Source organism: Cervus canadensis, chromosome 2 (genome assembly GCF_019320065.1).
Source record: "Cervus canadensis isolate Bull #8, Minnesota chromosome 2, ASM1932006v1, whole genome shotgun sequence".
NCBI classification, from domain to species: domain Eukaryota; kingdom Metazoa; phylum Chordata; class Mammalia; order Artiodactyla; family Cervidae; genus Cervus; species Cervus canadensis.
In genome coordinates this window covers 47,899,849-47,925,262 of record NC_057387.1, presented here as the reverse complement: position 1 = coordinate 47,925,262, position 25,414 = coordinate 47,899,849, and the positions used below count along the sequence as shown (strand labels likewise).

Here is a 25,414-nt window from a genome sequence, read left to right as displayed (position 1 = left end):
TTTGTCTCACTTTTTATCTTTTATATTTTGTCCTACCTCCTTTCGAAGACAATGGTCTGCTTTTCTGGGCGCCTGATGACCTCAGCTAGCGATCAGAAGTTGTTTTGTGAGGTTTGCTCTGCATTCAGTTATTCTTTTGATGAATTTGTAGGAGAGAAAGTGGTCTCCCCGTCCTACTCCTCCGCCATCTTGGCTCCTCCCTATTATTTCTTTTTGACTGTACTGTGCAGCTAATGGGATCTTAGTTCACCCAGCAGAGATCAAACCCTGGCTCTTAGCAATGAAAGCACAGAGTCCCACCCACTGGGCTTCCAGGGAATTCCCTTGACCCCCTATTTAAAGTTTACTGCCAGATCTCACCATTTTCAGGGCACAATTTTTCCTTTATGATTAATAAGCAGTATGTGGGATGACTCTTGAAGACCATGTTGAAAGCTGTGTTCCTCAACAAGCTCATAGTCAATAGTTTATAAAATCCAGTGATGAATCTTGCCCAAATGAGTTTTTGCGTTGCTAATTTTTATCAGGTGTGATATTCTGACAGATTTTTTTTTTCCTGTGTGCAGAATTTGATACAAGTACCAATGCTCATTCTCATGCTTAAGAAAGAAAATTTGTAAATAGTTATACCTTCATAAAACAATTTAAAAATTATTTTTAGGGCAGCAGTTTATAAACAAAGGTAATTATTCAAAATTGCAAACTTTTAAGCTGTTGTTATATTCACAAGCTATAGGGACAGGCTTTGGCAACTGTGTGTCTTTCAAGATCCTCCTTTTAGACATAAGAGTTGTAAGGATAATTTCATGATGTAGAATATTACCTGCAAGAGGGAGCAGTTTTCTATTTTTTCTTATTTTGCTGAAATTTCTTTCACACTTTCATGACTACTTACTAAAAGGCTATTAGCATTGAAGGGGGAAAAAGTCACTCCCAAGAAACTCAGAATTACGATAATGAATAAAAGGAATCAAGACAGGAATGAATCTCATTAACAGATGGGGAACATGAAGTATATAGGCAAATGCTGAAAGAAATTTGCTGAATTTGAGTTGCTCTTTGCTCATTTGCTGTTGAAGGTTATGGTAGCATGAAGCATTTGCAGCTTTATGAACACTTGAACCAAGTTACATGCTGCCTTTCTAAAAATGTTTTTACTAATTGAAAGGAAAAACAGCCTTCTCTTTCTTAATTTTTTTTTTCCTAGCTGACAAAAACATTTCATTTTCTTAGTGACTTCAGAATATTCACACTATAGCATTTTTAGTACAATACACCAGTTCGTACTCACTTTATTATTTTTCTTGATCAAGGGAATTTAAGGAATAGGTTTAAATACTGCTTACCTTTTTAGAAAATGTTTTAGGATGTCTGGCCTACAGGTCCTTGACAGTTGGCCCCAGTCTATTTTGCCAGTCTCATCTCTCCAATACCCATCTCTTATAAATTCATTCTTTTGGTACCCTACTGCTGCTGCTGCTGCTGCTAAGTCGCTTCAGTCATGTCCGACTCTGTGCGACCCCATAGATGGCAGCCCACCAGGCTCCACCATCCCTGAGATTCTCCAGGCAAGAACACTGGAGTGGGTTGCCATTTCCTTATCCAATGCATTAAAGTGAAAAGTGAAAGTGAAGTCACTCAGTCGTGTCCAACTCTTCGCGACCCATGGACTGCATGCAGCCTACCAGGCTCCTCCGTCCATGGGATTTTCCAGGCAAGAGTACTGGAGTGGGGTGCCATTGCCTTCTCCGATTGGTACCCTAAGCTCCTGCCAACTTCTTACTACTCCTTTTCACAGTGCTTTGTCTCTGAATGTACTTCGCTGTTCCTAAATGCCCTTTCTCACTTGTTCATGGCTGTTTATTCTTCAGGACTCCAATCTCTGGCTCCCTGGTTTGCAGTGATAATTAATTTTCTAAATAAATCTCTTCTTTAATAGTGTTTTATATCTTAAGGTGGACTATCTATCCATTGGTTGAAGTAGTGAGGTAACATTAGGAGATAACTGTAAAATATTGAGCGTATCATAAGCATTCATTAGTATTTTTCCTTTTTGCTGCTTAGGTCAGACAACTAGATTCAGCACTGGAAATTTGTAAGGAAGAACTTGCCTTGCATTTGAACCAATTGGAAGGAAATAAAGAAAAGTTTGAAAAACAGCTAAAGAAGAAATCTGAGGAGGTAAGTAAATTAACATTTCATCACGTGTAGCTTCCCAGGTGGCAGTGGTAAAGAATCCGCCAATACAGGAGACGAAGGAGACCTGGGTTCAATCCCTAGGTCAGGAAGATTCCCTGGAGCAGGAAATGGCAATCCACTCCAGCATTCTTGCCTGGAAAATTCCATGGACAGAGGAACTTGGTGGGCTACAGTCATTGGGGTCACAAAGAGAAGAGTCAGACATGACTGACTGAGCATATACACATATAGCTAGGTTTTAGAAAATATTATTTGATTCATAGTCCATCCATTCTGATAGTAACAGGTGATGTTATAAAGATATTTTACCAAATCAGTGGATAATCCCCAGTCACATACTGGCTGAATAATTAAATGGCCCCAGAGCATATTGATAGAAAGCCAGCTGAAAAAACTACATTTTGATTATCCAGAACACAAAGCTAATAAATACTCCTCTGAGTTTTTACCTCAGGCAAATATTCTTTTACAGATTTTGAAATACATTTATGATTAAAATAGTAGTGACTTTGAGGTCCCAAATTATTTTGAAAATATTTTAATTTTGTATTAAATGCTTTAAAAGGTGATAAAGTATGTGTTCATAGGGAATTACATTGTCAACGTGATAGAAGAAAATAAACATTAAATAGATGAGAATAAGCCTAAACTATTTCTTCATAAAGCATTTATTCAGTAAAATAAATCCTTTTATTAATAAATACCTTTATTCAAATTGATGAACTTAAGTTTTGTGAAGTTGGCATTGTGTCAGTAACTTTCCTGGGTTATATTTTATTTTTTAGTAGTAATTTGCTTTCAAACTAAAGTGGAAGTTAAAGCGTAGTAGAGTGATATGCCAATAAAAATTTGATAGATATAGGTTCATTTTTGTGAATTAATATTTGAGTTTCAAATAAATATTTTTGGTACTTAAGTATTTTTAATTGAAATTATTTTGCTAGTGGCTAGGTTACTGAAATAAAATTTTTTTTTCCCATTTATTTTTATTAGTTGGAGGCTAATTACTTTACAATATTGTAGTGGTTTTTGTCATACATTGACATGAATCAGCCATGGATTTACATGTGTTCCCCATCCTGAACCCCCCTCCCACCTCCCTCCCCATGAAATAAAATTTTTATTTGTTCTTATGTGGTATTAGTTTCTTAGTGTTTTGGTTAGGCCTTATCTTTTTTCTAATATTTTATCTTCCTTTATTAACTGGTCCATTTTTTTCTTTGCATGATAAAGTAAGTATAACAAGATGTTACAGTAAAGCAAAGAATAGTGTTTAAACTTTTCTTGCAGGCAAGTCAGTTCTATATAAAATAAACTACAGCAAAGGTGTGATCTGTAGTTTTGTCAGGAACTAACAGGAAAAACAAAACAGATGTTAATGATACATATTTACACTAATTATTTTCATACAGACAAAATTAAGGTAGTTTATCATTAAAAAGAATTATCATAACAATATTAGAAATTGCATAGTTGCCTGTTAGATCTAAAGTTCTCCAATTTTAGTAAAGAGTCATCATATAATGAAGTAGTTTGAAATTTAAGAGCTTCTTGTTATAAACAAAGAATATTTGACTCAAGCCTTTCATGTTGCTGTTGACTGTTTGACTGCCAGATAATTAGAAAAAAGAACCAAATCAGAATTCGTCTCCACTGTTTCTTAGAAGTTTAAAACTGCTTTCTTCTGGATTGGTATTTATTAGAAAGATTGTTTGCCAAAAAGGAATGGGTTTATTTTCCTTCATTTAAAAAGTTACTACATAGGCAACAATAAGAAATCTGTTAAAGAAGATTTACCTACAGTTCACACTAATACTAATACTTTTCACTTTTCTATTTGCCTGCGTGTTTTTCATGTTAATGAAATGGGTTTTTTTTTCCCCACCTTATTTTATAAAATTTTATATTTGCTGTTGTCCTTTAAATTAGGATTTTAAATGTTTGCATCTTTCAAAAGCTGATTTATATATCATTTAGTTAAACTTTCCCCTTACTTTAGGGACCAGGTGACAAATATTATAAAATACATATTAAGTTATGCTGTATTATTTATACAATTTTAAAGTGGTTTCTTTTGGCACTTTGTAGGATTTAGATTATTGGACAAAGGGCCTTTTTTTTTCCCTCCCTTCTTAATAGGTTCTTCCAGATAACTCTAAAGGTATCAGATGTTAATGATACTTTTTTGCTTTAAAGCAGTTTTGGGGACCAGCATATTAAAGTCCTAAATATTTGGAATGAATGAATACAGCTTCTTAGATGGGTATTCCTTTATGAGTTTTTTGGAGCATAATATTCAGGAGTGCTTTGCTGGAGTATTATTTTACAAACAGTGGCAATGATAGCAACAATAATATACTAAATAGCACCTAACATTTATGCAGTGTTTTCATGGCTATGGCTTATTATCAGTAAGGATAAAATATAACATCAGATGCAGTATGAAGAAATCTATGGCTTCCTATGTTCTCTTCCTCGTTCTGAGAGAAGTCACATAGAATACACTTCTTTCTATAGAAGTGAAATGCAGTAACATGTATGCAGTATGTCTGCCCAAGGAAGCCTGCTTATGGCTCTTTTTATTAGGGAGCTGGTCACATAAGAACAGCCATAGGTATCAAAATTCCAAGTTCCCAGAAGGAAAGCATGATTTGGTGTCGTAGCCAGGGAAAACAATCTTATCACTTAGGGAATATTTCAAAAGCCACATTCTCAGACATCAGCCAAGAATCAACCCTATTAATAGGTTGATGAAGAAGCAATTGCAGTTTCAAACTGTGAATTTTAAATCATTGTAACTAGGCTCAAACACATCTTTAATAATCAAAATAGAAACCATAACAATCAACACATTTTTGTCAACAAGAAATAAGTTTGATTATTCCTGTAACATAAAAATCTGCTTCAGGATTCTGAAAACTCTTAAGAAAGCATTTCCTGCCTCTTGCTGGCTATGGAAGTATTTTCCCTGCAAAAAGTTGTTGAGATGCTTGAAATGATAGTCGGTTGATGAGAGATTAGGTGAATATGACAGCTGAGGCAAAAGTTCACATCCCAGTTCATTGGGCATTGTCTTGCGAAAAAATTGGGCCCATTCTGTTGACCATTACCTGGTGCAGCTGTTGCAGTTTTTGGTGCATCTCATTGATTTGCTGAGCATACTTCTCGATGTAATAGTTTTGCCACGATTCATAAAGCTGTATTGAATCAAAGGGCAGCAGACCACCAAACAGTGATCATGACCTTTTTTGATGCACGCTGGGCTTTGGGATATGTTTTGTCTTTTTCTTGGTCCAGTCACTGAGCTGGTCGTTGCCAGTTGTGGTATAAAGTCCACTTTTCTCGAACCATTCATTCGAGAAATGGTTCATTGTTGTTGTGCAGAATAAAAGAAGATGACACTGCAAAACGCCAATTTTTTTTATTTTTGGTCAGCTCATGAGGCATCAATATAGAGATTTTTCACCTTTCCAGTTTGCTTCAAATGCCGAATGGCTGTAGAGTGGTCGATGAGTTCTTGGGCAGCTTCACGTGTAGTTGTAAGAAGTTCAGCTTCAATGATCCTCTCAATTGGTCTTTGTCAACTTCTGATGACTGGCCACTGCATTCCTCATCTTCAAAGCTCTCGTCTCCTTTGCAAAACTTCTTGAAACATCACTGCACTGTACATTCATTAGCAAAATGCGTTTTAATGTTGTGAGTTGTCTCTGCTGCTTAATGACCCATTTTGAACTCAAATAAGAATATCGCTCAAATTTGCTTTTTTGTTTAACATCATTTCTAGTCTAAAATAAATATAAAATACATAGCAACTAATAAGTCATTAGCAAAAATCATAAACCAAGAAATATGCATTAAAATGGTGTATAACATAACCACATTTATTTAAGAATGTATTCCAGTATCAAACAGCACAGTTCAACAATGCAAAACTGATTACTTTTGCACCAACCCAATAACATATCTTCATCAGAAAAAGGAGCCCTGCCCTTCCACATAATAAATTATAGCAATGAATACAATTGTCCCATGTAACAAATGAGGATAATTATCTAATGAGGTAGACACCATTGACATTTTATTGCTTTTTATTTGAAATTATAGTGAGAAATTTATATATTTGCTAGGTATATTGTTTACAGAAAGAGCTGAAGATTAAAAATCACAGTCTTCAAGAAACTGCTGAGCAAAATGTTATTCTGCAGCATACTCTTCAACAACAACAGCAAATGTTACAACAAGAGACAATTAGAAATGGAGAGCTAGAAGACATTCAAACGAAACTTGAAAAACAGGTATATTTTATTGGTCAAAATGGAGTTATGATATAGAAAGTTTTTAAATTGATAATAGATTTATTTTGCTAGTTATATAAATTGCTATTTAAACTTCACAGATACCATATTGAGTTATTACTCCAAAGAAAGAGTCCTGGGACATTTTGTAGTAGAATCTAATCTTCTTTCATTCATTCCCAAGTTCATCTGAATTATTCTTTTTTTTTTTTTTCATCTGAATTATTCTGACAGATATTTTACATTTTTTGATTTGTTTTTCTCTTGTCAAACTTAACAGAAGAGTATAAATTAAAAAATGATAGTTCTCTGTAATCTCACTACACCTCACCCTTTTGTCCTTTGTATGACTTTTTAATCTATATATTCTAAACTTACCCTCAGCCTCTCCAGTAGCACTAAGGAATTTCCTGTCTGTATATTCAAAGAGATGGGGCAGGTATTCTACATTTTCTTCTTTAGAGACATCTGTCCTGTGGCTCTCCATCCTTTTTGCTCAAGTCTAGACCTACTGTTTGCTGTGCCTGATGCACAGCTTCATCCTGGAGCGTTTCTTCAATCTCATCCGTGTTTGATTTCCACTTTATAAATTCCTTGTTGTTGACTCTAGTATTTAAAAGATTGATTTGTAATTCTTGTTCTTTCTGAAAATGATTTTATTTCTGTAATTGTTTAGCTTTCTTCTGTTTTTTAAGTCTGTCAGTTCGTTTGTATTTTTGGTTTGATGATTTTATTTCTTTGTGCTATTTAGGAGATTTTTTTGTTTTTTCTGATTTCTTTGAGGGTCTAAAGAAGTTTATGTCTAAAAATTCCTTCAGAACTTGGGATAAATTTTTTAGTATATATTTTTTTCTACTTTTTACTCATGTTCCACTATGTACAGGTTTTGTATTGGATATATTCAATTTTTTACTTATCTTTAGATTTTTTTCTGCAAATCATTGTGCCATTTAATCAAGCACAGAGTGGGTAGAATTTTCCATGGTTCCCTTCCCTTTTTACCTGGTTACTATTTTAATTTTATACTTGAAACTTGAGTTGGGAGGTGTGGTTATTAATGACTTATAGTCTGTACTGAGTTCTTCAGTGAGAGGTTTTAAAGAGCAGGGAGGATATTAAAGTCATTAGTGAAGTGAAGTTGCTTAGTCGTGTCCAACTGTTAGCAACCCCATGGACTGTAGCCTACCAGGCTCCTCCGTCATTAGTGAGATACTAATTTTTGAGATCACAGTCATGTAAATGTTCATTGAAAACAAAATGGCTGAGGTTAACTATGGAGAGAATATAGAATGAGGGGTGAGATGATTGACTTCAGCAGAGCTCTGAAGGATGCAGTCATGGAAGCCAAAGTATTTCATGAAATGAGAGATAATTGGTGTCATGGGCTATTGCAGTCAGTGTCAAGTATTGTCAAGTAAATTGAAGATTGAGTAATGTCCATTGGATGTAGCTGCATGGAAGCCTTTGACATAGTGTAGTTTCTGTAGAGTGGCCAGATTTCTATGGGTTGAGGAATGAATGAGAAGAAAGAAAAATACTACAAAAAGCATAGAAAAAAATCTGAGAAGTTGAACTACAGAGAAAAGAAAAGAAGTGGTAGTTGGAGGTGGTATGGAGGAAAGGGTTTTATGATGGGAAGGTCTTCGACATGTGTACATGCTAATATAAAGAAACCAGAAGAAAGATATTGAGATACAGCAGAGAGTAGAGATGGTTAGTAGTTTGAAGTTCCTGAGAAAGTGGACAGGAATTGAATCCAGAACACCTGTGAAGTAGTTTGACTTACATAGGGGGAAGAATACTTCCTTCAGTGTAGTGAAACAGAAGGAAGAATGAATAGGAACAAATGCAAGTAAGGAATCCTTCACTGTATGAACCAATTTGTGAAGAAGGAGAGGAACATAGTTTGACAAGAGAATAAAGAACATTTCACATGAGGATAATGAAAAGAGGAACATTTATCATTATTTTGTCCAGTTATTTTAAGTCCTATTTTAGTGTTATGATGTGGTCACTTCTATAAATATGCATAATATGTAAATGAAATGTCTTTCTTATTAAAAATTAAGTTTTGCCCTCATATTTCCAAAACACAATTTTTTGGTCTTTACTTTGAAATTGAATGATAATCTAGGATACAAATTTATATAAATATTTTTCTTCTGAGGAATATTGGGCTGTATTTGAATTTAAAATATTTACTAAAAATTGCTTTCCAAGGTATCAAAACTGGAACAAGAGCTTCAGAAACAAAGGGAAAGTTCAGCTGAAAAGTTGAGGAAAATGGAGGAGAAATGTGAAGCAGCTACATATGAAGCAGATTTGAAAAGGCAAAAAATTATTGAGCTTACTGGTACTACCAGGTAAAATGAACATGTTAGTTTTTGTCTGCCTTTTTTACCATCAGTCATATTTGAGTTTCAAAATAAGATAATGTTCAGTGAAGTATTTGCTTGAGAAATTAATTTCTCCACGGTCTGTATTCCTATAGCATTCCTATACCTCCCTTTTATCCTTCATTATGCCTTTTTTTAATTGTAGTTTAATATCCTTTACCCTCCTACTATATTGTAAGTTCCTTAAGGCCAGGATAATTTGTGGTTTATTTTAAGGGTCCTCCCACAACAATTAGCATGGTTCCTTGTACCTCATATCCTAATCCTAATGGGGACGCTAGAGAAAAACCTGAAGGTTAAAACAGAACCACAGGGCTTTATCTGAAGCCTTTGAGGTGAAATGCATCTGAGTTCAGTTTTTCAGATTTCAGAGGGAAAGCGAGGTATCAACATACATATTATGTGTGCTAAGTCGCTTCAGTGTGTCCAGCTGTTTGTGACCCCATGGACTGTAGGCCACCAGGCTCCTCTGTCTGTGTGATTCTCCAGGCAAGAAGACTGGATTGGGTTGCCATTTCCTTCTGCAGGGGATCTTCCTGATCAGAGATTGAACCTACGTCTCTTATATCTCCCACATTGGCAGGCAGGTTCTTTACCACTAACTCAGCAACTGTTGTATTAAATTGAATTGTGAATAATGTTAAAAGTGGCAGGGAAAGATGATAGAAAATTTTCATGGATTCTAATTGTTTATAGGGAGGGAATAACTTAGTAAAAGAAAGTAGACTTCTATTGATTGAACATTAAAATCACCTGAGGAGCTTTAAAAGTACTGATGCTTAGGTCCCACCTCTAAAGATCCTGATTTAATATGGCTGCACTGGGCTAAGACATGAAAAAAAAAAAGAAGGGAATTAAGAGCTGAAAGCTATACCTAGCTTCCCCAGACTGCTTCTGTTTTGTCGACAAGAGTTGACATAGTATTTTACTCTTAATTATCCCACCATTCTACCAACAGGAGTAAGAGTTAACTTATACATTTGAACCACAACATCCTCAGACTCCCTCTCCCCCTCTGACAAGAATAAAGATAAGACCTTTGTGCTTTGAGTAGCAACTTGCTTCCCCAGATGTCCTCAACTCTGTCAAGGGGGTCAAGAAGATATCCTGAGTTTAAGACCACAGTTCTTCAAACTTTTCTTCCATCAATAGTTATCTATCCACTAATGCAGCCTCACCACCATTGTGTACCTTAATTCCACAGAGAGTATTCAGCCTTTTAACTTTACTTTTGCTTGTTTCAGACACCACAAGAAGCAACAGATTGGCATTAGAATTACCCTCATTTCTCTTGTACTAAGTCCCCAAAACCTCATGAGTTTTCTTTCCTTTTCTCACCCTATCTGAACTTCAGACAGATTTTCACTTCATCCTCTGGAATTCACAATCCATCCTGAGAGACATCCCTTATATCCTCTGTCTCTTCTTTTCTCTTGCTGTAACAGAAGTGTGACTCTCCACTGAGGGCATTGCTTCTTCCCCTGCAGCCCTCTAAAGTAAAAACTTTCCCCCATAGTTCTTGTACCGAAGAATTGAGATGTGAAATAGTGTAACATAACCATGAACCTCATGTTATCAGATCATATTCTTCACTGTTGCTGACACCAGCAGACCACCTGACTTACTAAAGCTGAATCCAACACTAGTTCTGTCTTTATTCTTGGGGATTTCAATATACATCTATCTAGCTGATCCTCATCCACTCACTCACATGGTTTACAGTAGATTTTATCATTTCCGATACCTCCGTTATTTCAACGTAATCTGAATACTGTTCATCTACATGTGTATTATTACCCCATTCCCTTTAATACCCCAAATTCAACAATTCTTTGATGTAACTAGGACCTCTGATCCTTCAAATCTACCACTTTCTCATTCCCTAATGCCCTTTCTCCTCTCTTTACCTAGCTTAAATTCTGCTCATTAAAATCACTGATTGGCATATGGCTGTTCCCTTACCCTCTCTCTTACTTTGTGGTACTCAGAACTAAAAATCCAACTCAGAATAATTCATGCTTGCATCTTTACAGAGGCTGGAGAAAAATATAACTACAGTGACTAGTCATACTTTAAATCCATAATTTCAAAACCTTAAGCATTTTCTTAATGCTGTCTGGAAGTCACAATATTACTCATTCTTGTAAGGGGGACTGTCTTACACCTTTGCATTTTCTTTCATAACTCCAACAGCCTCTCCCCAATCCTTCCTCTCACTTACGATCTTGCTTTTGTTTCACTAAGAAAATTGAAATAGTTGCTGCTTTGTTTTCTTACACCCATCCTTTGATTTCTAGACAAAAACTTTTCATAATTATAGCTGAAAGGCGCATTCAATTCCTCTAAGTTCTAATTACTAGTAGGAAACTTATGAACTAAATGAATAAATTTCACAAGAAAGATATATTCTAGTTCCAAGATCTTCTCTTCAGGAAGCAGGATTTTTCTGTATTCCAACTATTGGCTTCCTTCATTTCTGAAACTATAATTTATAAAACTGTCTTTCTCTCCCCAGAGCTATTAGTGTTAAAATACATGTTATAGAGCTCCTTGGATCTGTTTTAAAATTAAAATATCTCTAGATAGAAAACTAATTCATTGAGTACCCTCTGTGTGCCAGGCAATGTACTAAGTAAACACATCATTTAGTTGTGTTTAGTGGTGTGTAATTGGTGCAGAATTACAGTCTATTAATTATTTGTTTTATTTTGTTTGTTTGTTTCTAATTAGGCAAGTAAAACTCGAGATGGATCAATACAGAGAAGAGCTATCTAAAATGGAAAAAGAAATAATGCACCTAAAACGAGATGGAGAAAATAAAGCAATGCATCTCTCTCAGTTAGACATGATTTTAGAACAGACAAAGACAGAACTAGATAAGAAAACAAGTGCTGGTAAGCGACAGGGTGGCTCAGCCCTGCTGCCTACAACTGTATATTTAAAGAAATGGAATAAAGGGAGACTCTGAGATGAGGGAAAAGGATAATCCTTGGTATCCTGTCTCTCACTCTGATAGATGAATAAAGTTAGGTACTCTTAGTTATAATTATTTACAAAGTTCTGAGTAACAAGTAACTTATATATAATCCTAAAATTATTCTCTGCCTTTAACAGTGAAGGATTTAGAAAAGTTACAGCACCACACTGAAACTGAGCTAACAGAAGCCTTGCAGAAACGGGAAGCGCTAGAGACTGAACTGCAAAATGCTCATGGAGAATTAAAGAGTACTCTAAGACAACTCCAGGAATTGAGAGATGTTCTGCAGAAGGCTCAATTATCATTAGAGGAAAAATATACTACAATAAAGGATCTCACCGCTGAACTTAGGTGAGTTAAATTCTAAGAAAGGATATCACAGTAACAGGTATTTCTCTTTATCACCTTTAGTCCTTGGGTCATATTATAGACTTTGTTGTTGAATTCTGGATGTCCAAACTTCTCAACTGCGTTTAGCTCACTGTGGTTCATTCTAGACATTACATCCAATGCTCCATCTCACTAATTCAGCTATTGCTGTTAGCTAATATTTGCATCCTTGGTCTTTGGACCATTTTACTTTGGCCCTCTTCTGTATCCCATGGTGGTAAAAAATGATTGGGCCAGCACACAGCAATGGTTAATAGCAAAGTAATATTAACATGTGCCATGGCTATGCCGAGTATTTCATATATGATCTCATTTCTTTACAACAAGCAAATATAAGTTCCACATTATCACCTTTTTACACGTGAGAAAACTGAGAAAATTAAGTAAAATGACAAGTCAGATAGTGAAACCCAAGTCTAAGTCTAAAATCATGGTTCTTAGATTATCGGCAATAGCATAAAGTACTGTTCAGGACACATCTATGGTGAGTACGGGTGGAGAGCCAGACTAGAGCCCAACTGTGGCAGATAAATTCTGAAAAGGAAAACAGATCAGGATGTGAAATGTGTAATGAAAGAACAGGATAGAGAGCAGCAAGGTGACCCAGAAACTTAGATGTTGTATCCTTTGACTCAGTGCAGCACCCTTTCCCTTTTCTACTCACAAACTCATTCTTAGTAAGTTTCATGTAGCTTTAGATATCAGTACAATGTGCCAGAGACTTCTAAACACATGTCTCTAGTAAAGACCTCATCTCCAAACTCCAGACTCCTATCTAATGACTTACTTGCTATCTCCGCTTAAGTATTTTAAAGAGGCATCTTAAACTTGACTAAAACAATTCATTTTTTAAATTCATAACCCTGTACTTCCTCCAACTCATTATTATGCATTGGCTTAAGTCAGAAATTTATATATAAGATTACATTTATCTCTTTCCCTCCCTTTTTTCATCCAGTCTATTAGCAAGTTGCCTACAGAGTCACTTCAGTTGTGTCTGACTCTTTGCAACCCCATGGACTATAGCCCACCAGGCTTCCCTATCCATGGAATTTCCCAGGCAAGAATACTGGAGTGAGTTGACAGACCCTCCTCCGAGGGATCTTCCCTACCCAGGGATCAAACCCACGTCTCTTATGTCTCCTGCATTGGCAGTCAGGTTCTTTACCACTAGTGCCACCTAGGAAGCCCAATTAGCAAGTTTATGTCAACTTTTATTTCCAAAACATATTCTGAAATCTGTTGATTTCTTGGCCTTTTTTCTGCTACTTAGCCCAAGCCATCATCATCTCCCACCTGGCCTGTTGCTGAGGCTTCCTAACTGGCCTGCCAGCTTAAATTCTTGACCTTCCTCACAATTCATTCTCCACCGAGTGGATTTAAGTTTATGATTTAAAATGTAAGTCAGATCATACTGCTTTCCTACTTGAACTTTCTGATGACTTCCCAAAAGATTCAGAATAATACCCAAGCTCCTTCAGAAATATAAATCAAAACCACAATGAGATACCACTTCAGACCCACTAAGGTGGCTATAATAAAAACAAAACAAAACAAAAAACCCAAATAGAAAATAACAGATGAGAAATTTTTAAAGTTCCAGCCTCTGTGGAAAACAGTTTGGCAGTTTAACTCATCAGTGAGTTAAACATAGTATTAACCTTGTAACTCAGTAATTCCACTGTTAGGTTTAAGTACCCAAAAGAATTGAAAAGAGGTGTTCAAACAAAAATTGTGCTCAAATGTTTGTAGCACCTCTATTCCCAATAGCCACCAAGTGGAAACAACCCAGATGGATACTGATAGCTGTGAATGGATAAACCAGTGTGGTATATCCATACAAATCAGCCATGAAAAGGAATAGAGTACTGACACATGCTGCAGCACGGATAAACCTTACAAATATGCTAAATGAAAGAAACCACATACATGTTGCATAATTCCATTTATATGAAATATCCAGAATTGGCAAATCCACAGAGATAGAAACCAGGTTAATTTTGTGGGGCTGGGGGGAGGGAGAATGGAAGAAAACTGCCAATGGGTGTGGGGTTACTATCCAGAGGGATGAAAAAGTACTGGAAATAGTGATGATGGTTACACAACATTGTGAATATATTCAGTGTAACTGCACTGTATGCTTTAAAGAAGTTAAAATGGTTAAAATCTTACGTGTATTTTGCCACAGTTGAAAAAAAAAAATCCAAGCTCCTTTTCCTAGAATACAAAGCCCTGCATAACAAAGTTTCTGCCTCTTTCTCTGGCCTCATTCTGTATTGTTCTCCTTGCTGCTGACCTTTTTATTCTACTTAAAGCTTACGAAGTTTTTTCCCACCTTAGGACTTTTGCCATAGCTGTTTCTTTGGCCTGAAATAGCCTGAAATAATTGTTGTGTGGCCAGTTTCTTCATACCCTTCACATTACCTCATAGAGCCCTTCCCTCACCACCTATTCTAAAGTAGTCTTCCAGTCACTGTCTCATCATTGTATTTAATGCTCTGACATAGCACTTTATATTTTTCTTATTGAATTATTATTTATAGTCCATCTCTTCTGGAGCTAGTAGAATGTAAACTCCATGTGATGAAGGACAAATATCCTGTTGACTATTAAATCCATAGTCATAGAACCTTGACATTTAGGAAACATCCAGTAAATATTTACTAAATAAATAAGGGAATGGATGGATGAGAGAAGTAAGAACAAAATCTTAAAATTCCAACTAGTAGTTGAATTTTAGAAGCACAGCTATTCTTATAGACAGCAAGTAGAGTTATCTTTAGAATTAATTTTATATTACTTTTAGAATATTAGTTTAGTCTTGTATTAACTCTTCAGGCTTTTACGGGAACAGTAAACAGCTCATTAAAGAAGTTCAGAACCTGCTTTTTAAATTCAGTACCTTTATTATATTGTTTCATATTTAAGACTAGAAAATCATATGATGGTTCAAGATCAACAACATTTTCATCCTTTGTCATATCAGAACTTAGAATTCAAAATTAAAATTCTCTGATATCAAGCTTCAAAGTGGTATAAATCTTGAAGTTATGTCATTTTAAGTTTCTTTATAATATAAAATTATTCTTAAGTTAGTGTTTTTGGAGGGCTAGAATTTTTTAAAAAACATTTAAAGTATTTCTGTAGTAGATTTCACTACTTCACTAAATATAAGGTGTCATTTTGAGTAAAATTCCTGTAAGAAATACAGTGGTCATTAACTAAACTGTGGATATCAGTGACATCAGCCATGAGATAAATGCCTCATTCAATTATAGTGAACTCATAGCTGTTATATATAAAAGACTTTCAAACACTCCTTTGATCTATAGATTAAAATATAGACATATTTTAAAAATTCTTATACTGATTCAATCCTATTTCTTGGGAGTGCTTTTAGCATTTAGCTTAAATTGTCTGCAGAAGTAGAATTTAAGTTAACTTGTACCTTTTTAGAACACGATATTAAAGTAGTTGTATTGATATCAGTCATTTTCTTTATGCATTATTCCTTTAATTTGAGGTCTCTCAAACTGAAATAATTGAATGTATCCTGTCACTTGACTTACAGGAAGGGTAACCCAATTGATTTGATTTTTTAAAACTATAATAGTCCTACTTACTTGCTTAGGTCTTTTTCACTTTGATAAATTGCAGGGAATGCAAGATGGAGATTGAAGACAAAAAGCAAGAACTTCTTGAAATGGATCAGGCACTTAAGGAAAGAAATTGGGAGCTAAAGCAAAGAGCAGCTCAAGTTGGTTTTCTTAACTATATTTTAATAAAATTTTCTGTTAAAATACAATCACTTGAGGTTTCAGAGGTCCCCTCATTTTGGTAAAATAATTTTTTTAGCTATTTCTTTTTTCTGTGCACATAGTATTTTTTAAATTAGAAATATGTCATCTCTCTCTCTCTCTTTTTTTTTTTTTTTTGCTATTTTTACAGCAGGTGGATTTTGGGGAGTGAAGGTTAGCTTAGTGTCTGAACCTTTTGATCTCTTATAATACTGTATATCAGAAGAAAATATGATTAAAGGAGTTACTTGCTCAACTAGTATTTATTGGAGGAATGGAAATATCCAGAAGGCATTTTTAGCATCTTTTTTAATATAATTTTATTTATTTATTTTTGGCTGCACTGGTTCTTGGTTGCTTTGCGTGGGTTTTCTCTAGTTGTGGTGAACGGAGGCTACTCTCTAGTGGTGGTGCCCAGGTTTTCTCATTGCAGTAGCCTCCCTTGTTGCGGAGCACAGGCTGTAAGGTGTGTGGGCTTGAGCAGTTGTAGCTCTGGCTCAGTAACTGTGGCACATGGGCTTAGTTCTCCTGTAGCATGTGGAATCAGATTAAACCTGTGTCGCCTGCATTGGTAGACTGATTCTTAACCACTGGACTACCAGGGAAGCTCTGCAGCATCTTTTTAAAAAGACTTATTTTTTAGAGCAGATTTAGGGTCACAGCAAAATTGAACAATAGGTACAGAGATTTCCCACATACCCACCCTGCCCCAAAGAAGGCACAACCTTCCCCCATTATCAACATTTCCTTCCAGGATGATATATTTGTTAAAGCTGATGAACCTACATTGACATTTCATAATCACCCAAAATCCATAGTTTATATTATCATTCACTCTTGTGTTATTCATTCTATGAGTTTGGACAGACATCCATCATTATGGTATCATTCAGAATATCTTCAGTGCCTTAAAAATCTTTTGTACCCCACTTACTCATCCCTGTCTCTCTTCCCCCAACCATGGTAACCAGTGATCTTTTTGCTGTCTCTAGTTTTGCCTTTTCCAGAATGTTATACAGTTGTTGTTGATCATGTTCAGTCATTAAGTAGTGTCCAACTCCTTGTGACTCAATGGACTGCAGCACGCCAAGCTTCCCTGTCCTTCACTATCTCCCAGAAGTTGTTCAAACTCATGTCCATTGAGTCAGTGATGCCATCCAGCCATCTTATCCTCATTCACTCGCTTCTCCTCCTGCCCTCCATCTTTCCCAGCATCAGGGTCTTTTCCAATGAGTGGACTCTTCTCATCAGGTGGCCAAAGTATTGGCGCTTCAGCATCAGTCCTTCCAACAAATAGTCAGGGTTGATTGCCTTTAGAATTGACTGGTTTGATCTCCTTGCTGTCCAGGGGACTCTCAAGAGTCTTATTCCAGCATCACAATTTGAAAGCATCAGTTCTTCAGCACTCAGCCTTCTTGATTGTCTAACACCCTCCATACATGACTACTGGAAATACCATAACTTTGACTATACAGACCTTTGTCGGCAAAGTGATGTCTCTCCTTTTTAACATGCTGTCTAGGTTTGTCATAGCTTTTCCTCCAAGGAGCAAACATCTTTTAATTTTGTGGCTGCAGTCATCATCCACAGTGATTTTGGAGCCCAAGAAAATAAAATCTGTCACTGTTTTCACTTTTTCCCCATCTTTTTGCCCTGAAGTGATGGGACCAGATACCATGATCTTAGTTGTTTTTTTTTTTTTTTTTTGATCTTAGTTTTTTGATTGTTGAGTTTTAAGCCAGCTTTTCCACTCTCCTCTTTCACTTTTATCAAGAGTCTCTTTAGTTCCTTTTGGTTTTTCTGCCATAAGGGTGGTCTCATCTGCATATCTGAGGTTATTGATATTTCTCCCAGCAATCTTTGATTCCAGCTTGTGCTTCATCCAGCCCAGCATTTCTCATGATGTACTATGCATATAAGTTAAATAAACAGGGTGACAGTATACACCTTGATGTACTCCTTTTCCAATTTGGAACCAATCCATTGTTCCATGTCCAGTTCTAACTATTGCTTCTTGACCTGCATACAGGTTTCTCAGGAAATAGGTAAAGTGGTCTGTATTCCCATCTCTTGAAGAATTTTCCACAGTTTGTCATGATCCACACAGTCAAATGCTTTAGTGTAGTCATTGAAGCAGAAGTAGATTTTTTTTGGAATTCCCTTGCTTTCTCTATGATCCAGTGGATGTTGGGAACTTGATCTCTGGTTCCTCTGTGATTTTTTTTTCTTAATGTGATTAGTTATATTAATTAATTTTCAAATGTGGAGTACAGTTCTTTTTATACATTTTTTAGTATGATTCACTGTATTTTGTTGAGAATTTTTACATCTATGTTCATGAAGGATACTGGTCTATGGTTTTCTTTATTTATAATGTCTCTGGTATTGGTATTAGGGTAATGCTAGCCTTAGAGAATGAGTTAGTACTTCCTCTGTTTCTATCTTCTGAGCGAGAGTGTAAAGAAGTGGCATAATTTCTTCCTTAAATGTTTGATTGAATTCATCAATGAACCCATCTGAACCTGGGGCTTTCTGTTTTGGAAAGTTATTAATCATTGATTCAGTTTCTTCAGTGGATATAGGCTTATTCAGTTTATCCATTTCTTGTATGAGTTTTGGCAGATTGTGCCTTTTGAGTAACTGGCCAGTTACATCTAATTTTATTTAAATTCATGGGCTGAGAGCTGTTTATAACATTTCTGTATTATCCTATTAATGTCCTTGATGTTTGTAGTAATATCTCCTTTTTCATTTCTCGTATTAGCAGTTTATATCTTCTCTCTCTTTTTTTATTAGTCTGGCTAGAGGCTTATTGCTATTATTAATCTTTTTGAAGAGCCAGTTTTTGGCTTTGTTGATTTTCTCTATTGATTCCCTAATTTTAATTGCTACTCTGGTTTTTAGCATTTTTTTCTCTGCTTAGTTTGGATTTGATTTGTTCTTCCTTTTCTAGTTTGTAAGATGGAAGCTCAGCTGATTAATTTTAGATCTTTCTTCTTTTTTCATATATGCATTCAATGCATAGATGTTCCTAAGCAATGCTTTTGCTGCATCCCATGGTTTTCATGTTGCATTGTAGTATTTAGCATAAAATGAAGTTTGAATCATTTTGTCACTTATTTGAATATATGATTATATATTGGGTTCAAGACCCAGTATTATTAAGCAATGATTATTTTTCTCATTCTTTTTAATAATTTATTTGAGGTGCATTTTTCTTCAGTTATACCCACTGTAAATAATTCTAAATAACATTCCAAGCATACAGTTTTTCACATTAGAATAAGATTGAACAGTAGCTTAATGTTGCTTTTGTGTTTAGGTTACACATTTGGATATGACTATTCGTGGGCACAGGGGAGAAATGGAACAGAAAATAATTAAATTAGAGGGTACTGTGGAGAAATCAGAATTGGAACTTAAAGAAAGCAGCAGACAGGTAAATTGTTAAAAATTATGTCTTAAATTATTTAAAAAATGACTCCTTAACTATAAACATATACTATTCACATAAAATGGCTTCTGACTAGAATAGATACCATAAAAATACTGCATTGAACTGTGCCACACAACTTGTGGGATTTTAGGTCCCCAGTCTGGGATTGAACCTGATCCCTTGGCAATGAGAGTGTGGAGTCCTAACCAGTGGGCTACCAGGGAATTCCCAATGATGCATAATTTTCATTATCTTGTACTTGCTACATTATATTCATTTTCTTCTCTTAAATTTTTCCCCAGCTTTATTGAGGTATAATTGATAGTAAAAAGTGGCATATATTTTAGGTGTACAATGTGATGTTTAAATGGACATGTACATTATGAAATAATTATCAGAATTAAACTAATTAGCATATCTGCCACCTCATATAGTTACTTTTTTTTTTTTTAATGAAAACACCAAGTGTACAACATAGTATATTTTAGGTATACACATAAGCATCTTATTAGGCACAAAATTCTGATATTTACATCAAAGTTATGTTTGTCTCAAGAAAAACACATTTTAAAATTTTGCTATTTTAGATATACAAGTTTAAAGCTTGACTTACATGGATTGCAGTTATGATGGAAGAATTATTTTTCTTTATTTACATTAATATTGCTCTGTTTAAAATTCAGATAGAAAGTTTGAATGAAAAATTGCAAAATGCCAAAGAACAACTTCGAGAAAAAGAGTTTATAACACTACAAAATGAACAAGAGATAAGTCAACTGAGAAAAGAAACTGAACGGGCCCAACAAAAGATGAAAGAAATGGAAAGTGTAAGCAGATTCTTTTCCTCCTAAGGAACAAGGTTGATACAGATCTTTGTTTTAAACTGATTGGTTTTATATGTGATTGGTATTTAATATGCACAGAAAGTGTGCCATAAGTATTCTTAGGCTAATTATTTGTGCCAGATATCTATTAATTTCCTTATCTTCTTAATTACTTTATTATTGGTGAGTTATCATGTTATTTGTCTTTACATTCTCTATAGGCATTGGCATGATATCTCTTACATAGTAAACCCATGATATATGCTCACTTGGTCAATAAATAAATATTTTAATTGAGAACCTACTATGTGATAGAACTGAAGATCAGATATTAATAGGATGCACTACTTTGTCCTTGAAGAACTCTATTCAGAGAATGAATTAACAGATAACGGTATATTATTGATGTCAAGTACTTCAAGTTGCCAGATGAAGTTTGATAACTTCATATCAGTTTGCATGTGTGTTGACTTCTGAACTCATTCTACCCACTTGCCTTTTTAAAATGAATTTGCTTCTAAGAGCTCTCGTAGATGTAACTTTTTCTTGTTTTTAAATACTATGCTCAGTTTTAAAACTTACTGTATAGCTCCTGCTGGCGTTTGATTAACTGATTTTCTGTCTCATCCAGTCATATTTAAACTCCACAAGGGTAACTACTTTATCTCCTGTTTTCTTCTTTATCCTCAATACCTATAATAGTACATATCACATAGTAAGCATGAATAAATATTAGTTGAATTTTATATATATATATAAATTAAGCAAGGTCTCTGAGAGCAAGTTTGGGTTCTAGTGCGAAAAAGAAAAAGATTGTTGACTCAGTTGTTTCATGTTCTCAAACAAGGGCTGGCTAAAAGTATTTACATGAGATTTATACTGATACACAACCCAGTGGGATCTTGGGCCCCCATTCTAGACATCAGGGTCCTTGTAATTTGTACTGGTTTCTTTCGTTCTTATCAGTCCTAAAGTTAAGTGTCATTACCTACCATCTTATCTATGTCATCAAGCTAATTTAAAACTAATTTACTTTTTAATGATTTTTTTTTCCTCCAGAAATAGTACTTTACTAGGGATTTAACTGAGAAATGTGAAATATTTCAGAGAGAGTAGCAGCAGTCCCAGTAACAAATTTCACTTTTGCAGAGAATAAGGTCGTCCTTAACCCAGCTATGTGGATTAATTGTGGGCTTTATTTATACCAGTATTTCCTCCATCTTTGACATGGATAATCAAATATTAACTTCTTTCTTCTCTTTATATTATTATGTATTCTGTCATGTTACTTCATACTGTTAAAGGATTATGCAGCTTGCATGTTGAAGGCATGCAAAATATACCAGTGAGTCCTAGATTTATTACAGTACTTTTGTCATTTTCTTACTATTAAAAAAAATTTTTTTTTCTGAATATCAGTTTCACAGTGGTTTATATTCATTGTATGTTAAAATATATAGATGTTTAGTTGGGAGGGAGTAAGTCACTTATTAAAAGAGAAATCAGAGTAAGAAATAGATTATCTCGGTCATTTTATTTTGAAACATACAAATGTCTTGTGCACTTCAGGTTATGAAAAAGCAGGAACAGTACATTGCAACTCAGTACAAGGAGGCCATAGATTTGGAGCAAGAATTGAGACTAACTCGGGAGCAGATGCAGAACTCTCATACAGAATTGGTGGAGGCTCGTCATCAACAAGTCCAAGCACAGAGAGAAATAGAAAGGCTCTCAAGTGAACTTGAGGAAATAAAGCAACTCTCTAAAGAGAAAGTAATTCCTATTCTAATTTTACCTTATTGAAAATCTTAAAGTTTTTAACATTTGCTTGTTTTGACAGTAGAATATCATTTTTATAAAAGTTGTGTTCCACAGCAGTGTGAATGTACTTAAAAACAGTTAAGGTGATAAATTTTGTGTTATGTATATATTACTAAAAAAAAAAAAAAAACCTGTGTTATATTTAGCCTAGCATTGTAGTGTAATTAGGAAGTCTCTCAGAGCTGAATTTTAGTCAAACTGGTTAGTTTTCAATAACATAAGTTATAAAGCACTTTCAGACTTTCAAGTGAATTGGAGCTACCACTGGGACAGAAAGAGAAATCTAATGCATCTTTTTTCAGTAAAAAAATTTGCATTTGTAGCCATTTATAGATGAAAACTATCTAGATTTATAACTGTTAGAAACCTGCAGTCTAGAACTTTGGGGAGGAAAAGTGCTTTTACATAGCAAGACTACTAATATAAATTGTACTTCCCTAGTATTACATAGAAAATTAACAACTTGCCTTAAAAATATTTAGATTAATATGCTTGGCTAAATTACTTAGGCTGTTAGAAAAATGTATTTATTGATATTCTACAAAAGTTCTTGTGATTTTTCTGCTTTTTACTATGGTTCTAATTCAGTATGGGTTTTGAGTGAAAGTGTTTTTACATTTAGTTTTGGTTAACCTGATGGCATTTTTATTCACATTTCTGGATGGTTAGACTAATAAAAAATATATAGGGAATTTTTATTAGACTATGTCAGGCACTTGGGAGTCTACTAGGAGAAGGGAAGCTATCTACTTTTATCTCATTTCTGTCCTTATCAGTAATATCTAAATGTAGTATAATTGATTTTATCTGATAAACCAAGCTCAGTTAATCAAATAACTAATTGAAAGTGGAGAATTATTAAGAATGACAGCTTAAATATTATATTATAACCCCAAACTCTAAGTTTACAGTCATTTGTTAACCTTTTAATGTGGGACCAAATCTTGACTCTTTCTATATGGGTAGGGTCACTTGATTACATTCCACCTAGTTTTTCTTGCATAAACCACATTCATATGCCATCATCTATAGTTTCCAATTTGGTTTTTTAAAATAGAGTTAAGAGACATTCATAAATCAGTCAGAGGACAGCATCTCATATTTTGTATGAGATTTCCCACAATATTTTACAACTAATTAGGTAGCAGATGTTTGTGTCTCACTTGTCGAATTGTCTCAAAGCATATAACTTAGTTTTCATATAAAAACATTCCTTTTGCATGCACATTTCATCTGTATTCATAATGTATAATAAAATTACATGATTGTAGTCACAAACATAGCTGTCATAGATACGTTTGATACATGCACAACTGACTGTAGATAAGCAAACAGCACATATGGTGAGCAAAAATGCCTAAAGAGGAGACTACTATCTGCTAAAGTTCAGTGTCCTGTGGTTATTAGTTTATTTTACCAAAAGCATTGATTAGTGAACTTACGATAATAAACAATATACTGATAATTTCCCATTTGTACTCTCTTAAATATCTAGATTAAATTCTAGATTGTTACACTTTTTAAAATGTACATTTAATAAGGTAACTGTGTATGAGTGTTCATACAGTATTACAAAAGACTGAAGTACTTCCATAAATGTTCTGAATTGTTTAGCTACAATAACCAAATAAACAAGTAGTGTAACCTTTGCTTAATATGTCATTTTTAAGGAAGCTCATGGAAAATATTTAGCTGAAGAATTGGGGGCTTCTCAAGTACGTGAAACTCAGTTAGAAGCAAGAATGCAAGCAGAAATCAAGAAATTGTCAACAGAAGTAGAATCTCTCAAAGAAGCATATCATCTAGAGGTAAAGAAAAATTTAATTTGTTCCATTACTCCCTGCTAAAGTGTGTTGATCTATCTGAACAAAGTATAAATCTAGCTTTTAAATGTTTATTATAGGGAAACACATTTGGTCTTTTCTGGTAGGCTGAACATATTATTTTCACTTCATATTCCAGTGTACTAATACCCTATGGATTAAGAGCTTGAATTCTTTAGCCAGGCATACTGGTTCTAAATCTCAGTTCATTACTTGGTACTTATGTAACCTTAGGCAACTAGCTTAACATCTCTGACTAAAATGGATATAATAATGCTATCTATTTCATAGAACTGTGTGGAGAATTAAATTAATTAATGTAGTTAATGTTCTTACACCAGAGCCTGGCACATCATTATCATTGTCATAACTTTATTATAAAGTAACACTTGCCACAATTACCTGGAGGTATTTAATAACCAATGTAAGCAGTTTCATGTGATGTCCATCTGTTAATGTGTGGTAGTTTTCAAGGTTTGCTCTGATCATAAGTTAGAGAGGCAGTACGATAGTTTGCTCTTTATCAGTATGTCCTGATCCTTTACAGAGATGGACAGTGTCATCAATTAGAATGGCATTGCTTGTCTTTTTTAAAACTATATTTGAAGATATTCAAATTTAAGCTTCCTTATGAAGCATTCTAATAAAGCATTTTTCTGGATGGTGCTTGTTGCAAATGTTATTGTTTAGTCACTAAGTCACGTCTGACTCTTTGTGACCCCATGGATTGCCTCACGCCAGGCTCCTCTATCCTCCACTATCTCCCGGAATTTGCTCAGACTCATGTCCATTGAGTCAGTGATGCTATCTAACCATCTCAAAGACATTTATATTAAACTCGTTTTGAGGGAGTTTGGTTAACATCTGTTTGAGGAATAAATTGTGTTTTTGGTCAACATGTCTTACTTAAATGCATTTAGAGTCAAATCTCTTTGAAAACATTGTGTCTGCCAAACAAAACATATTTGTGTGCTGAATCCAGTCCTAAGGCCAAGAGATTACAACCTTTGGTCTTTGAAGACAAATGTGAATGCTGATGAGTTCAGCATAATTATTTGATATTAGCTGGTCAGCTTGGTGACCTTCAGTAATAGTTGGTCCATCTCAAGTATTTGCCAGCAGCAACTCAATAAGCTTTTATTACATGGTCTATATTTCTACTTTTATTTTAATTACCAAATTTTTTACTTTCACTTTTATAAGCCTCTTAAAATTATTTATAAGCTGATAGTACAAAAAATGAATTGTAAACATTGGTTCTAGTATTGCTATTTAATATCTAGTGTTAATATTTTATATGCAGCATATGAAAATACCTAATATGGACACTTTCACAGGGGCTGCCACTGTTGGCTTTCAGGCCTGTTGGGGATGAAGGCACCCAGCACAATGCTTTTCTGGTTAGACCCCAGACATGTAGGTCCAATTAACTCTTGTGGTGGTACAGAAGGATGAA

General features: G+C 34.7%; 2 protein-coding genes across 2 annotated transcripts in view; both read left to right on the top strand.

Moving 5' to 3' along the window:
- CCDC18 (coiled-coil domain containing 18) overlaps window positions 1-25,414 on the top strand; it is a 126,814-nt gene that overhangs the window by 75,001 nt on the left and 26,399 nt on the right. The gene's annotated exons all lie outside the window — the stretch shown is intronic.
- LOC122436679 (coiled-coil domain-containing protein 18-like) lies at window positions 2,048-22,005 on the top strand. The gene is made up of 9 exons (XM_043460619.1): window positions 2,048-2,181; window positions 6,327-6,494; window positions 8,715-8,857; window positions 11,621-11,784; window positions 12,005-12,218; window positions 15,915-16,014; window positions 19,377-19,493; window positions 20,174-20,349; window positions 21,884-22,005. Exons 2-8 carry the CDS (start codon window positions 6,429-6,431, stop codon window positions 20,339-20,341), a joined length of 972 nt encoding a protein of 323 aa, XP_043316554.1. The 5' UTR covers window positions 2,048-2,181; window positions 6,327-6,428; the 3' UTR covers window positions 20,342-20,349; window positions 21,884-22,005.